The sequence below is a fragment of the Molothrus aeneus genome, chromosome 9 (genome assembly GCF_037042795.1).
Source record: "Molothrus aeneus isolate 106 chromosome 9, BPBGC_Maene_1.0, whole genome shotgun sequence".
NCBI lineage: Eukaryota > Metazoa > Chordata > Aves > Passeriformes > Icteridae > Molothrus > Molothrus aeneus.
The window spans coordinates 24263964-24279985 of record NC_089654.1 but is presented as its reverse complement, the minus strand read 5'-3'; the positions used below and the strand labels follow the sequence as shown (position 1 = coordinate 24279985).

The window sequence follows — 16022 nt, the reverse complement described above, 5'->3', positions numbered from 1 at the left end:
ATAAAATGATATAATTTTACCACCATTTGCTACTGAAATATTCCTTTGCCTTGCCTTCCCTCCTTCAAGAGTGGTTCAGACTGTCACCCATACTTTTCAGCTACAAAAGTAAGGGGTTTTATCTGATTTCTTCATTTGAATAATGACCATAAACATAATTTTTACCTCTTTCCTGGAACATTCAGTTTGTATGTGAAGCAGTACACCATATACTGTCTCCAGACCGTGCTGTTTCATTTTATCTTGGTGTAAGAAAGATACTTTCTCTAGCAAGAACAGCAATTCACTGGCACAACCTCCTCAGGGTCTCTGTTGCTGAAGTTCTCAATGGCATGGGGTGTTAGATAATCTCCTTAGACTCCCTTCCCAGGAGAGGTTTGAGAAACTTTTGGTCCCTTCCAAACCTGGGCTGCTCCATGATTCTGGGATTAGGAACTTGTCAAAATCCACTCTTCTGTGTGTGGGTTTTCAGTGCTTCACACTGGTTGGTTTCTCAGAATTAGGGCAGTAGCTAAAGCACAACCAACTCTTAACTTTTTTTTAAGGCTATTTTATCAAAATGTTATTTTTGCTTTTCCAGACAGAATAGCTGTGGTTCTCTTAGAGTATCTTCTGTAGCTAGATTTTAAGACCTCCTTCTAACCATTTGAAAATAATTCCTAAGAATAACATTTTTGTTTTACTTACAGGGAAAGGATTCAGAATATACTTCAGCCACCAGTCTGTTCTGAGAAAAGGGCTGGTTTTATTTTGTCACACATCTCTCACACTGTCTACAACCTGATTTTGACTTCCAGACAATAATGATTAAGAGTTTCCTCTAGCAATAGATAATTATTAGTTATTCATTACAGTTTCATTACCTTTGCAGCTGGCTGTGTCAACAGCACATTGTTATCCTGTCTACAAAGCCAGCGGCCTTAAAATGGCTCCTTTCCCTCAGAGAAATCCTAGAAGGTACTTTTGGGTAATGAATCATCTCTCCCAATGGATTTCACACACCTTTCACTTTAGTGCTTCTGTTTGGTAACAAACCACGTCTCTGAGGCAACCAGGAGGGCTGTGGGGGAGCACACACAGGGTGAACCTGCTCTCCCTCTGGAGCAAAGGGCACAGCCAATGCTCTTGTGCAGCTTGGCAAATAAGCTGGTTCCTTGGCTTGGCCCCTTCACATCCTTACACAAGGAGGAGCAGCCAGCAAGGTGGCCAAGATGTTATCAGTGCCTCTGAGGACACCTCTGCAGGCTGTGAGCCCTGTGTTGTGTTAGGGACTGTGTGTTTGACTGACAGCCCCTGGAAGCTCATTCCATGGTGAGCCTGTGGCGCTGGGAATGGATCTTGTCGTGTCTGGGGCACATCAGGGTTCCATTACAGGGGGAGATCAAATAGATGAGATTGTGGAGACAGCCTCCTTCTCCCTCCCTCTCTCCCTTCCTTCCTTGCCTTTATCCTCTCCCTCCCTCCCACCCTCCCAAAGCAGAATTTGGCAGTGCACTGCACTTTTTGGGTACCAGAGCTCCCAGTACTCCCACTGGCTACCTCATGGGTCCAGAGCATGAGGAAGACTGTGGTGATGTAAGAAACCACCTCCCTCCATGTCACTGTGCCACAAGTGAACTCACAGAGGCAGCAGAGGTAGATCTTCATCCCTTTGTTTGGAAAGAAGGATTTCTCTTGATCCTCTTCACTCAGGAATTCACTTTCATTTTGCCCTTTAGGATATAGTACAGCCTTTAGGATATAGTACAAAACAGGTGTTTAGAGAAGGAATTTTGGGGTGTGTAAAGATAAACACAACCCTTAAGATCAAGATTTCATAGTAGAAAAAGTGGGAAAATACTTGTTTTGACTGTATTACTTTATCATGGATAGCTGCAGTGCAGGTGTGTCACATCAGTTTAAAATTTAACATGGCAAATTTCTTATCTTGAGGATGGTTTCTGTTTTAAGCAGTACATAAATAGGATCATTTATCTTTGTTCCTGATTTGGCTCATGTTTCTCATGGTGTCTTTTTAAGATGATAAAGACACAAACTTTGCCATTAAAACAGCATTTTAACAGCATTTCCCTATCTTAAAAAGGAAATCACAGTCTTTAATTAGCAAGCATTTATGAAATGCCTGGGGATCTTGGGGATCAGGTAGTAACAATGCATAGAATGTTATAACTAGAAAAACTCCTCAGCTCTCGTTTTGTTTTTACCCTTAGCTGCAATTAGCCAGGGAGGTTTCCCACTCAGTGCACGTTCTGTCATCTCTCGTGGGGTATGAAGCTTCTGGGATTTGGCATAATTTCATCTGCTAAATGATGGGACAGAACTGCAATCCACTTCATGGCTCATGAATTCTCCAAGGTTTATCTGTCCAGACTCCTGGAGCTGACTTGCCCATTTCACATGATGAAAAGCTCCTCAGCTACAGCTGATAAAAGATACACTGCACTGAGCAGAGCCTGAATTCTCCTCTGAGTTAATGCCTTCAAAAGCACACCAGCAACCAGTATTTCCTCACTGGTGTCTGCTCACACAGCTCGCAGAGATGCAGTGAGAAAACCACAGCAGTCACCTTGCTGAGAGCTCTCAAATATATTTAAAAGAGAGCCTGGTTCACAATTGACCTCTGGAAGTGCTGTTGATTTAATGTTTTAGCTCAGCTGAGGTCTCTGTAGGCTTGTGAGACACTGGCTCAGTGATGCTCTGGATGAGCTTGCTCTCCTCAAGGTAGTGAAGCAATTGCTCCATCACACTTAGATACAACCAGAGAACATGAATTTTGGAAGGAAAGAGATTGTTTAGCACAATACTGAACTCGATGTCACATATCATCTGCAGTATTTCAAATCTGATCAAGTTCAGTGTTAGTTTAAAAACCTCATTAAAAACCCCAAAATGGTTGGTTTATTCAACCCCAAGATGGTTGGTTTATTCAATCCCAGAATGTTTCACCATTCTGTGATCAGCTGAGTGGCATAGGATAAACCTCCCCACCCCACAGCCCATGTCAGCAAAGCTGAAATATGTGAAAGCAATTTCACAGTGAGTGGCAGATGTGTACAAGCTGAATGAGAAGTATTTAATGGTAAAGTGAGTAACTTCCAGTCACTGTGAACCTCCAGCGTGTCAGCAAAATCCACATTCATTGCAACTCATCAGCTCCATACAAAACATATGAGGCCCAATAAGGGATGGCACCCTGCCCATGGCCAGTCAGCTGGATTAACGTTATAAAAACAGCAAAAGAGAAGGAAGTACTTTAGAAAGTCACATCTGGGTATGATGTGAAATTATTATTCAGGGGCAGGAGAATTCAGATATCTGTTCCATACTGTCTTACATTGCTGTGCTGAGGATCTGCAGACTGGTGTGCTTGCCTGTTTTCGGAAGTTGTTTCAATGCCTGGACAATATTTACTGAAGTGATGTGTATTTGAGTGCCTGCTTATGTAGGTTTATTGTTCATCCTGGAATCAAACATACAATAGCAATTATTAGTATTCCTGGGAAGAGTGGGACAATACGGTCCTGAAGACTGAGCCATAAATCACAGAATCACAGAAGGATGGAATGGGATGGGTTGGAAGGGACCTTAAAATAATCTCATTCCACCCCCTGTCACAGGCAGGGACACCTTCCACTATCCCAGGGTGCTCCAAGCCCCATCCAACCTGGCCTTGGACACTTCCAGGGATCCAGGGGCAGCCACAGCTTCTCTGGGCACCCTGTGCCAGGGCCTTTATCACAGAATCATCAAGGTTGGAACAGACATCTAAAATCACGGGGTTCAAACATCACCTCAGCACGGCCACTGTCACCCCAAAAGCACCGCACACATGATCCTGAGCCAGACCCCGCTGCCCCCGGGACACCTCCAGGAGAGGCATTTTGGTCCTGTTTAACCCTGCTTTTACTGCGACACGGTCTTTAACGTGACCTCTGGAGAAACTCCGGACAGAAACTCCAGCCGTGTCTCCGTGGGGATGTGGATTTTGCGGTGACGAGTGAGAGCGGCGTGGGGGCACAAGGAGCGTGCCTGGAGCCCGGAGCGGCCGCGGGGCGGGGGCCCCGTGGGTTACCGCGGGTCCCTGTTGGGTCCGTGCCGTGCCGGGCGGGGCGGGGCGGGGCAGGGCCGGGCCGGGCCGGGGGCGGTGCCTGCGGAGGAAGCGGCGGGAGCGGTCCGGGCTCGGTCCGGGCTCGGTGGGACCGCGGTGCTGCCGCAGATCCGCACGCAGCCATGGGCGCCTCTGCCTCCGCGCCGCTGGACGACAGCAAGTGCGCCTACATCCGAGGTACGGGCTGGGGCAGCAGGCCGGGTATCCCCGGGTTGGGGAACCGCCGGGAGCGCTCCGGGAGCTCCAGGCTCGGGGAAAGCCGCCGGGAGCGCCTCGGGGGTATCCCCGGGGATCGGGAAAGCCGCCGGGAGCGCTCCAGGTGTCCCCGGGCTCGGGAAAGCCGCTGGGAGAGCTCCGGGTGCCCCCGGGGATCGGGAAAGCCGCTGGGAGCGCCTCGGGTATTCCCGGGCTCGGGAAAGCCGCTGGGAGAGCTCCGGGTGCCCCCGGGGCTCGGGAAAGCCGCCGGGAGCTCCCCGGGTATCCCCGGGGCTCGGGAAAGCCTCCGGGAGCTCCCCGGGTATCCCCGGGCTCGGGAAAGCCTCCGGGAGCTCCCCGGGTATCCCCGGGCTCGGGAAAGCCGCCGGGAGCTCCCCGGGTATCCCCGGGGCTCGGGAAAGCCGCCGGGAGCTCCCCGGGTATCCCCGGGCTCGGGAAAGCCTCCGGGAGCTCCCCGGGTATCCCCGGGCTCGGGAAAGCCTCCGGGAGCTCCCCGGGTATCCCCGGGGCTCGGGAAAGCCTCCGGGAGCTCCCCGGGTATCCCCGGGGCTCGGGAAAGCCTCCGGGAGCTCCCCGGGTATCCCCGGGCTCGGGAAAGCCGCCGGGAGCTCCCCGGGTATCCCCGGGGCTCGGGAAAGCCGCCGGGAGCGCTCGGGATATCCCCGGGCTCAGGGAACCGCCGGGAGCGCCCCGGGAGCCCCGCGCATCCCGGGCAGCGCTCGGCAGCCGGCGGGACAGCGCGGGTTGAGCTGATTCTCAGCGTCCTATGGAGTTTGGAGCAGTTTCTCAAGGGCGATGCTTTAGGAGTTTCCATGGCGGGAGTTAGTTGTAAGTGGAGGATGAACCTTGAGAGAGTGTGGAGCGCTGCGGCTGAGCCTGCCCGTGTGACAGAGCCCGGCTCTCCAGACCCGGCAGATTCTGGGCTTTGCCAGGGTGAACACAACCAGCACCATACGGGCTGATGCTCTGCCAAGCCCCTTGGAGGCACTGGCAACGCTGCTGGTGGGTGCCGAAGTAAAAAAGGTGGGTACCTTACACAATCTGACTGTGGAAGGGCAGTTCTTTACCCATTAAAATGTTAGGAGAGAGAGCAGACAAAAACAATAGGGTTTAAGTTATGTATATTGCTGTTAAACTATGAAGGAAAAGTGTAATTCTGGGGTTTGGGGTGTTTTTTTGTTACTTGACTAGTTTGGTATGAAGCACAGCTGGCTCTTACCTGTGCTGCTTATCGCTCAGCCAGCAGGTAGAGTATTTGCAAAGCAAATTTTTAAAGCTGAAGATTTACAAGTGGGATAAAAGTTTCCATGAGAAAAGGAAGCCCATTTCTAGCACTTGATGTGTGATGCATGCAGAGCCTATGAGAGCTCTCTCTTGGAGATCAAACTGTGCTGAGGATTTGGGCTGGAGGGGGACTCCTGGGTGATGCCCACAGCCCAACTTGTCCTTGGGTTTCTTTGCTTTGGGATGTTTGTGTGGTGCAGAGGGAGTGCAAACATTAAGCTGCTGCTCTGTTAGGACTTCTTTGAAATCACAGTGGGGCTCTCAAGAGATTCCCATATTGGGAAGGATATTCAGTTAGTAAATGGCTTTTACCCAAAAAGCAGTCAGCAGAGCTACTGGCCTCTCACAGCGAGATTTTTCAAAAAAGTCCTGTCAGTACTGTCAGTTTTTCCTGTCCCATTGAGGGTGGTTTCAAGTCCCATCAGAGCCATGAGGGTGCAGTCCCTGTGGATTTCTATACATTCATCCCCACACTGCAGCCAAAATTGTATTTTCACAGTTCAGCATTTAATTTGCCTGCTGCTTGCAGGGAGGGTGCCTTGGTCATGCTGAGAGCTCTGCAGCACTCCAGACACAGTTCTTGTTTGCCCATCACATCTTTGCACAGGCAAGAGCCAGAGGGAAGTCACTGTGGAAGAAGGAATTAAATCTGTGCTCATCCCCTGGCTCACATCTGCTCTTGGTGCTGTGAGGATCCCCCACTCAAAGCTCCTGGCTGGAAAAATAATTAATGAGGCACTTTATACAGAGGCTGCCTGTGAATCAGCACTTCCAAGGAGGAAAAAGAATTGTGAAGAGCATCTTAAATGGGAACAGAGTGAGATTGAGCCAGCTCACCGAAGCTACTGCTGATGTTAGGCTGGAGTCTGTGAGAGTCAGGCCTTGCTGTCTGTCCTACACACCTGGGTGTGATTTATTGGCAGAGGAGCTCTGTGGTGAAGAAGAGCCAGGTGCAAGCACTGAGTCTGTAGCTTCAATGAGCAGTATGTTTTTCAGCTGGCTTCGTGAAGCTTGGGTGGGTTTCTCTGGTGGGATGGCAGCTTTTGGAGTTCTTTTCCTCCACAGGTGATGCAGGGGTGACCTCAGTAAAAAGGAAAGGGAAAACTTGCTTTTTGTCAGCAGAATTGTCAGTCCAGAGGTGCTGGAATGGGACAGCACTGGTGAGGGAGGGAGATGGGGAGACAGCAAGCCAGCAACACTCTCCAAACTTTGTGCATTTTGGGATGCTCCCTCATACTGGCCCAAATACCAGTAGCCTCAAGACAGGAAATCCTGAGTATTACTTCAAGTGAGAGCTTGGTCTAGATCATAGTTGTTTTCATGATGGTGTAATTTCATTTGTTGTTGCCGTAATGATAATTTAATTTGTCTGGAATGAAATGGATTGTAAAGCCTTGTAGTTTACTCAGACAACATTCAAGCTAAAGCACAATGTAATGAATGGAAATGAGGGGCTGAGCATTAAAGGCAGTGGATGTCCTCCTGTGCAGGGCAGGAGTTGGACTTGATGATTCTTGTGGGTCTGTTCCACAATTCCAAGTTACAGCTTCTGCATCAACACAGGCACAGTTCTACAGGTTTTTTGACTTCTGACAGTCGGCTCACGTTGATGTGGGATGAGAGGAGAACCAAATGAGGACAGGAGTTACGTGAGATGTAAAATTCTGTTGGAAATATGCAAACCCAGTCAGGCAGGTGCCTCTGTAACCCCTCAGGAGCCTGCCCTCAGCACAGGCACCCCCAGGTAGAGCCTGGGAGCTGCTTTGCTCCCCGTGCTTTCCCGTGGTGAATGGGGTGAGCCTTGTCAGACCAGCTGGAGAAATGAATCCCAGAGAAAACCAGGAAGGCATCCCACACAGAGTCTCAGTTACTGAATGCAAAGCCTGGGATTTCCACCTAAAACTGCTTCCAGCCTCCATCCTCTTAGGGAAAATGGGGTAGGACTGAACCAGCCAACACACACAGCTGTGTGTGGTTGTACATGGGGCAATACTTAGGCAATATCATGACCTGAAAGGCAGCAAATGTAATTATTGACCTGGTAATGTGCATCCCCTGCCTCAAACAATGCCTAAGAAGAGAACAGACAATGCCAATGTGTGATTTTCCAGGCGGTCTCCACAGGGAATTTGAGGCTGTGTTTGAAACTGCAAGGGCAGGGATCTTCCTTGTGAAGTTTGAATCAACTGCCTAAACACTTAGTTGGGAATGAAAATGCTTTGCAAAGCAATTTTTACACTCAAAAAATCTCTGTATATGTTTATATCTTGTGAAGTTACATTTTGCAAGCCATTGCAACATCTTTTGTCTTTGTTGAGTAGAAATTAACGAAAATCAGTCACTGTTGGGGGATGAACTCGTGAATAAAATGTCAGGAATTGATATTTCTTACTCCTACCTGAAGGAAATGAATGAAAGACTGGAAAAATGAGTCAGCAGGGACTCCTGTGAGCAGTGGGGATAGTTTGTGTCCTCTGGGAGAAGGTGCGTGGAGGATATTTAGGGGGAAGTGGGAGAAAGCCAGACCACATGCACTGCAGCATTACTAGTCTGGAAACCTTAGCAGTTTCAGAGGTGTTTTTCTGTGCTCTGCAGCACAGGTCTGTTTTTCTAACCAGACCTATGGAAAAATACATTTTTCCACCTATTTAAATCCATAAGATATTTTAAATACACACACATTGTAAGCAGTAAAATGATTTAAAGCCCTCCAAAATGAAAATTTTATAGTAATTCCTCTAGGTTTTGGACCGGGGCCTTGAAAAAGATGACTTGTGGCAGAGATAATCCTGCTTTGTGGGATTTTGGTGGGACTACATGGGGATTATTCAGGATGTGAGTAAAACAGAGTTTAAAACATGGCAGTAATAATTAGGGGACTGGGAATTGGTCATGTGAAAAGAGTTTATTAAAAAAAATTGTGCTCTCAGTTTACTGAGGCATGGGCTAACCTTATGATGGGAGTTGTTTTTTGGGTGAATTGTCTAATGATGCTTGAGGAGTGCTACACCCAAGAGGGAGCGGTCCAGGGCGGCGCTGGGGAGTTCTGGGCTCGGGGTGCAATCATGAGATTCAGGACCCAGCTCAAAGTGCCTGCTGAAGCAGCCCAGTGCTGTGTCCTGAGAGATACCACTGAGAGAGTGAGCCAGGGGTATCATCACTGCTGAGGGAAAGTGTTGCTTAGTGTCCCTGCTAGCAGACAGGAGCCAGTCAAGGATGAGGATCTTACAGCTGGCACAGATGGAAATGCCCTTAAAGTCCTGGTGATTTTCCATTTCTGCAATCTCAGCAGCAGAAGTGGTAGGGGACCAAGCTCTGCTCTGCCATGAGTCGTGTTAAATTAGTCAGGACTAAATTTTTTAATTTGCAGAAGTGGAAGGATTTCAAGCACCTAACCCCAGTAATTTCAACAGGTGCATCTCCAAAACAGTTCAGCATATGAAAAGTTGAACTTCTCTGAAGGTTATATTTTTCATAAAGATACTTGGTATGCTCGACCATATCCTGGCTACCCATTTCTATAAATAGACATCTGTCTAGAGGATGAGGCTTTGTAGTCATTTGCTTTGGATTTGTTTGTTTAAATGCCATTTCTTCCTTCCCTTCTCTTCCATCTCTTTCCTCCCCCAGGCAGGTGGGACAGTGAATATTTGATTATTTGACCCTGTGGCACCCAGGATGCACCCTGTGGATTTCCTCATTGTTTAGGAAGTTTTACCAGGCAGACCTTTGTTGTTCTTTCGAGATGACAGTGAAAGCTATTACTTAATGTCTGTAGGAAACTTCTTTCTAGACATTTCTTTTACTTAGGAATTTCAGTGTGCTGGTAATTTAGTTGGGATTTTGCACAACGATCACACACTGTAGGTGTGCTCCTACAAGATGCAGCATACTTGAAAAAGCAGAGAGACTCCTATTCTGTCCCATTGTAGAGGCTGAAGAGGAGCCTCAGCCTTTACCCTTCACTTGAAAGACAAGATAGGAAATGGTTGTCAGCTTTCCAGGAAACCTGATGAATAAATTCCACTGGTGGTACGGAGATGAGTCCCAACAACTCAGAGGGACAGAACCCAAGGGCCTGATACAGCTCTGGAGTGAAAGCCTCAGCCAGCGTGCACAGAGCTGGCAGGAGGAGGGCTGCACGATGGAGGAATGACTTGGAATTAATTGTGGAAAAGCTGGCCTTTTTTTGGACAGGCACTCAGGCTGGATGTTGGATTTTCTGCTTTAAACTGTCCCTTATCCTTCTGGTTTTAATTTGGTGTGTGACTGACAGTACAGCAAGGCTCTGTACAAGTCTTGCTGCACTCCCTGCCTTTGCTTCCAGCCTGTTCCAAGCTGGGTTGTTCTGTGTTCTGGAAATTCTCTCTTCCATTTTCTGTAGGTGAGCATGGCTGGGACATCATACAGAGCAGGAGTGCCCCATCCCTGGAGTGTCCAAGGCCAGGTTGGACAGGGCCTGGGGCACCTTCCTGCTCCAGTGGAAGGTGTCCCTGCTCCTGGCAGGGGTGGAATGAGATGGGCTTTAAAGTCATTCCAACCAAATTCTACAAGTGGGGTCTCTCTGGATTTGACAGCATCTTAGAGGCTGCTTTTCCTTTTCACCTGCTGAGGTTTATGGTAAAAGCTGATTAGATTTGCCTGCAACTCCCAAAGTCTAAGGAAGAGGCAGAATAATAATTTCATTCAGAAGCATGTATTAAATCCAGAATTCCTGATAGTACCATCTAATCCAATCCAAACAGGGATAAATACCCACGGAAAGAAGAAGTGAGGTAAAGCACACAGGAAATTCAGATTTCAATAAGCATGTAAGATTCTATTATATGCACCTTGCAAAGTTTCCAAGTTCTTGAAGACTGTAAAAAATGAGATTTTTAAAGGAAAATCCTTCTGGCTTTACTTGTTTTCTGAGAAGTTTTAGTGTTCAGAGAGATTGTTGCTTTTGGAGCCAGTAGCAGATTTTCATCCCATAGTTTTAATAAATGGTGCCTGCCTGTGCTGGAAAGGAGAGGAAACTTCCCTTTGGGTTTTATAGCCTTTAATTCAAGGGGCCAAATGCTTTTTCTTACCTTTTGACTGAATGCAAGCAAAAGGCATCCAGGGATGTGATTGGTGGAAAAGGTACTTGCCACCCACGTGGACAGCATTTACTGTCCTTGAGAGCTTTCAGGTTCAGCTTTGGGAGACTAAGGAAGGATACACCTTCTCTGTTCCATTTCCATTGCTCAAATTGTCCATTATTAACTTCTCTCAAAAGCTCCACAAGCAATTTTGGAAGTTTCCAACCATGTTATCTTGCAACAGGAATGGTCAAAATTTCCCTAATCAAAGCAGGAGGTGAAATGTTTAATTTTTCTTTGTTAGTCAGTAGAAGTATTGTCTGTGATCACACCCCATTTGTCTTCTGTATGTGGCTTGAGGTTTTCCTAAACCCAGAAATCCCAGTTGCCCGATTTATGTCCCAGAGCTGCATGAGGCTCTGTGCCTGTTCAGCAGGATCATCTCAAGGCCCTGCACCACAGCAACCCACATACAGGAACTACTCCTAAAGATGATGTGCAGCATCACTGGGTCTGGAAAAGGAAAGGTGGCTTTTCTCTGGTCTTTTTTTGGGTACTGTGAGGAGAGTGAAACCACAGGGTTGTAGGGGAAGGCATGTAGTATTTTTCATGCTTTTCTTGTCACTGTAGAAGAAACAAGATACGGTGTTGAATTAGGCACAGGGGTCAGTGGAAAGAATATCTCAATAGAAAAAGTGAGAAACAGGCTCATCCTTGCCCCAAATCTGTAATTGAGAGATACACTGTAAGTGTGCTGTGCCTTTGTACTTGATGTTTTTCAAAATCTTGAATACTGGAAGTTCTTAAATTAGTGCAGCTTGGCCACAAATGGTAAGACAATCTTTGCATCTGATAGACATTTTATTGGTATGAAAGGGAGAAAAAGCAAGCTCTGAGATGATAAAAGCAGCTTTGTTGGTGTGTGTTTGGGCAGTGGCAGCTGCAGAGCCAGTGTCTAGGTGGGGAAGGGTGATATTCATAAGGAATGTGCTTTTAAAGTACAGCTTTCTCCTTTGCATGGAACAACCACGCTGTTCTCTTCACACATGGAGAACAATTAAAAGTTGTTTCAAGTTTTTGATCATACTTGCAAGCCTTTGACTTGCTTTTGCAGTTAAAGGATGCTAATGAAACAAGGCCAGCTCTTACATCAAAGCAAGATTAAAGCTTGTGCAAATGACTCAAACTTCTGTGAAGAAAGGGTTCTCCTGCCTGGGTCTCCTAAAATCTTTGTCCTGTGTCTTTCTAGTAGTCTTATATATATATAAAAATAAGTTTGCTGCTGATTCTGCACTGAAGCTTATTTTGGTATGGATAACCTAAGATTTTAGTGACTTTGCTTCTCTGAATATTTAATTAACTGTTATATCTTGAATTCACAAGCCTTTAATTTTCATGCTTCTGTGGTATTTGTTAATAGGTCTGACCAAGTAGTTGCTGTACACTTTGGCTAGCACTGAAGCTTGAAGACAAAATATTTGGGTCATTGTAGTACTACCAAAGTTGTTATGTAGTTATTGCATCTTTTTATTGCATGTCTTTTAAAGCTAGGGAGTTGTCTTAGCTGCAGTGCAGGAAGCGGAAAAAAAAAGCAAGTCTGACTCTTGGGCTTTTCTGAATACATGAGTAAGAGGATAAAAGCAGCACACTCTGCAAAAGTATGTGGATAGTTTTTGTATGGTTGAAATTCTTTTAGGAAACGAGTGAGATCAGGAGTAGAGTAGTTATTTTCTAAGTAAATATTTAAAGCCAAATCCAGCGATTTAAGTGACCTTTTGGGTGCCGTTTGTGACGAGATTGGTTCTAAGCCTGTAGCCATGCCTTGCACCCCGTGGTTCCTGAGGAGTGGGCAGTGCCAGGATGAACCCAGGCTGTTGTGTGCCACCATCAGTGCTGTTGTGCACTCCTTGTTGGGAGCCCACCAGCCCAGGGTCTCCCCGGTGGTTTTTGGGGTGTGACTGGGGGAGACACCCCTACAGCCATCAGAGAGAGGTGGGTGCTGCTGCAGGCGCCTGGTCACTCTCCAGGGGCTCAGAGGTACCTGGGCTGTGCCTCCCTTGGGTGTAGGACACCTCGAGCCAAGCTGCTCCAGGGCTGTCACAGCAGCAGCCACTCCACTCCTTGGTGGAAAAGAGCAGCGGGGTTTTGGCTTGCTTCTCACTTGCTGTACCTGGCCAGGAGCAAGCCATGATCTGTCCTCCACAAGGAATTCTGCTTTGGAGCTTTTGGCAAAGTGAATGTGTCAGCTGATCTCCAGGCTGGGCTTTCTACATGTCACTGCTGAATGTCACTTGTGAGGGTGGGGAGGCCCTGGCACAGGGTGCCCAGAGAAGCTGTGGCTGCCCCATCCTTGGAAGTGTCCAAGGCCAGGTTGGCCAGGGCTTGGAGCATCCTCCTGTTAGTGGCTTCTGCTGAGAAAAGCTGCCCACAGCAGTGCCTGGCAGGCTGTGGGCTCTCCCCAACACCTCAGCACCAGTGATGCCTTTTCAAACCACAGAGAGCTTGAAAGGAGATCTTTGGTAATGCTGTAAGACAGTCTTGTTCATAGCTCCCCAAAATGCTGGTGTTTTACCAGGTTCATTCCTTGTTCATAGCTCCCCCAAATCGTGGTGTTTTACCAGGTTCATTCCTTGTTCATAGCTCTCCCAAATCCTGGTGTTTTTCCAGGTTCATTCCTTTCTTCATAGCTCCCCCAAATCCTGGTGGTTTTCCAGGTTCATTCCTTTCTTCATAGCTCCCCAAAATGCTGGTGTTTTACCAGGTTCATTCCATGTTCATAGCTCCCCAAAATGCTGGTGTTTTACCAGGTTCATTCCTTGTTCATAGCTCCCCAAAATGCTGGTGTTTTCCCAGGTTCATTCCATGTTCATAGCTCCCCAAAATGCTGGTGTTTTACCAGGTTCATTCCATGTTCATAGCTCCCCAAAATGCTGGTGTTTTACCAGGTTCATTCCTTGTTCATAGCTCCCCAAAATGCTGGTGTTTTACCAGGTTCATTCCTTGTTCGTAGCTCCCCAAAATGCTGGTGTTTTACCAGGTTCATTCCATGTTCATAGCTCCCCAAAGTGCTGGTGTTTTACCAGGTTCATTCCATGTTCATAGCTCCCCAAAGTGCTGGTGTTTTACCACGTTCATTCCATGGGAAGGGACCTTAAAGCCCATCCAGTGCCACCCCCTGCATGGGCAGGGACACCTTCCACTGCCCAGGTTGCTCCAAGCCCTGGCCAACCTGGCCTTGGACACTTCCAAGGATGGGGCAGCACAGCTTCTCTGGGCACCCTGTGCCAGGGCCTCCCCACCCTCACAAGGAAGAATTTCTTCCAAATATCCCATCTATCCCTGCCCTCTGGCAGTTTAAAATCACTCCTCCTTTTCTGTCACTATCTGCCCTGTCCTTCATTTTTTATAAGCCCCCCAAAAGTTCTGAAAGGCTTCAACAAGGTCTCGCTGAAGCCTCCTCTTCTCCAGGGTGAACAATCCCAGCTCCTAGCCTGTCACTAAATGCTTTCACATCCAACCCTACAAAGAAATACCTACAGCTTCTGTATGTTATAAATCCATCTGGAAGTTTATGTTTCCTGTGAAGGGAGCTGCAGGTTTTGCAGGGCTCAGAGCCCACCTCTGGCCATGCATACCAGATCCCTGCTCCTTTCCTGGGATAGCCCATTCACTACTGATTTTTGATTCGTTGTGCTTGGGACCTCAGCTAAAAAAATATCCTCATGTGCTGTATCTGGAAATTTTCTGCCTGCCGAGGAGGTACATGGGTGTTGCTGCTTCAAATTTACAGAAGATACCAGCTCCATCCCACTCAGTATCCATCTCACTCAGCCCCTCTCATCTCCTGTCTCAGGAAGGCATTTCTAAAGCTTTACATGGTATTTCCCTTCCTCTGCATGAAACCACAGTTGCTCTTTGTGCTGTGATTCTCTGCAGGGCATTGCTGTGATGTTGGAGACACCACTTCTGGAGCAGGATTTGGGATGTTAAATACCTTGGGTGAACACTGTCTAAAGACCAGCTTGCTTTTCCTGAGCATGATACAGAGGATCTTTATGTGTTTTCACTTGATATTCCAATATTGCAGTGGTCACACAAGAGGAAAGGCAAGTTTTCATCATCCCCAGGCAAGGATTTAGTGGCTGGGTCTGCGCAAAAGAAAGGACAAAAAGGCTTTTTTGCTTTTTAAGGTTATTCTGTAAAGTAATATCACTGTAATTTAGTCTGCCAGACACTGTCCAGTGTTTGCAGTTGCAGATGAGGCTTTGCCAGCCTTCAGCTGCCCAGACTGAAGTTTCCATGCTGAGCATCTGCCCCAAATTGCCATTTTGAGAAAAATACAACTAAAATGGATGAGGGTTTTTTTTCTTCAGGGTTTTTTGTTTGGTTGGTTTTGGTTTGTGTTTTTTGGGGTTTTGGAGGAGGTTTTGGGGTTTTTTTTTGTGAATTAAGCTAAAGAAACCATGCTTTCCTCTTCTTTTGAGCAGGTCAGGGATGGCCTGCAGGCAAAGGAAGGGTTTGGGGGCCACAGAGGTAGAATAAGGAAACTGGAAGTGAGTGGGAAAGGTTTCCAGCCACTGCCCATGTTCTCCTGCTGGACTAAACCCTGCTGTTTCCACATTTGTCCTCAGTGCAGGCTAGAAAAAGCTGCCAGAGCTCCCAGCAGCTGTTCACAGCCATGGGCAAAGCAAACACAGCTTTGTACCTCACAGGCTTCAGGTGGAGTGGAAAAGCTCCATGGATCTGAAGCCCTGAACTCATTGCTGATGCTTGAAGGAGACCTGGGTGCAAAGGCTGATCTTTGGTGTGGTTTTCTACTGCTTCATTCAGTAGGAAACCCCATATTCATTGCTTGGGTTTTTTTCTTTCCTTCTGGGATTTCCTGTGCACCTGCCAAGCTGCAAAGTGCTGTGCAGCCTTTGCTTGGCTGATCTTGGTGCTGTTTGATTTCATGCACGAGGAGTTATGGCTGTTAATTTGGGGCTGGACAAACCTGGTGCCTAATTTTTTTTAGGGAACTGACGATTTTGATGCTCTTCCCAAGTTTCCAGCCAGGTTCTTGCTGTGCTCAGGCACTCAGCACTTCTGTATATCAGGGAAAGAAGGTGGCAGGAGCCATATGTGAGCTTTTCCTGTAAGTGCCATGTGTTTTGTCCAGATTTACATTCTGCAGTAGAGATAGATCTGATTCTCTGGGGTGGTATTTACCTGCTTTTAAATATAAATCAAGTTCCTGCTATTTCTGGCTCACTGTGCCACAAACTTTCAGAGCTCTGCAATGAATGGGACAGGTACATGTGAGGAAGAAGATGGTATTTTTAGGTGTGATTGTGAAGGATCTGTCTGGGCAT

The 16022-nt window shown here is 47.3% G+C and overlaps 1 protein-coding gene across 1 annotated transcript in view; it reads left to right on the top strand.

The window, feature by feature from the left end:
- Positions 1 to 4179: 4179 nt before the first annotated feature.
- NIBAN1 (niban apoptosis regulator 1) overlaps positions 4180 to 16022 on the top strand; it is a 55868-nt gene continuing 44025 nt past the window's right edge. Inside the window, exon 1 of the mRNA XM_066555571.1 lies at positions 4180 to 4285. Within this exon, the coding sequence (XP_066411668.1) occupies positions 4231 to 4285 (55 nt within the window). The 5' untranslated portion in view covers positions 4180 to 4230. The remainder of the gene's footprint in view (positions 4286 to 16022) is intronic.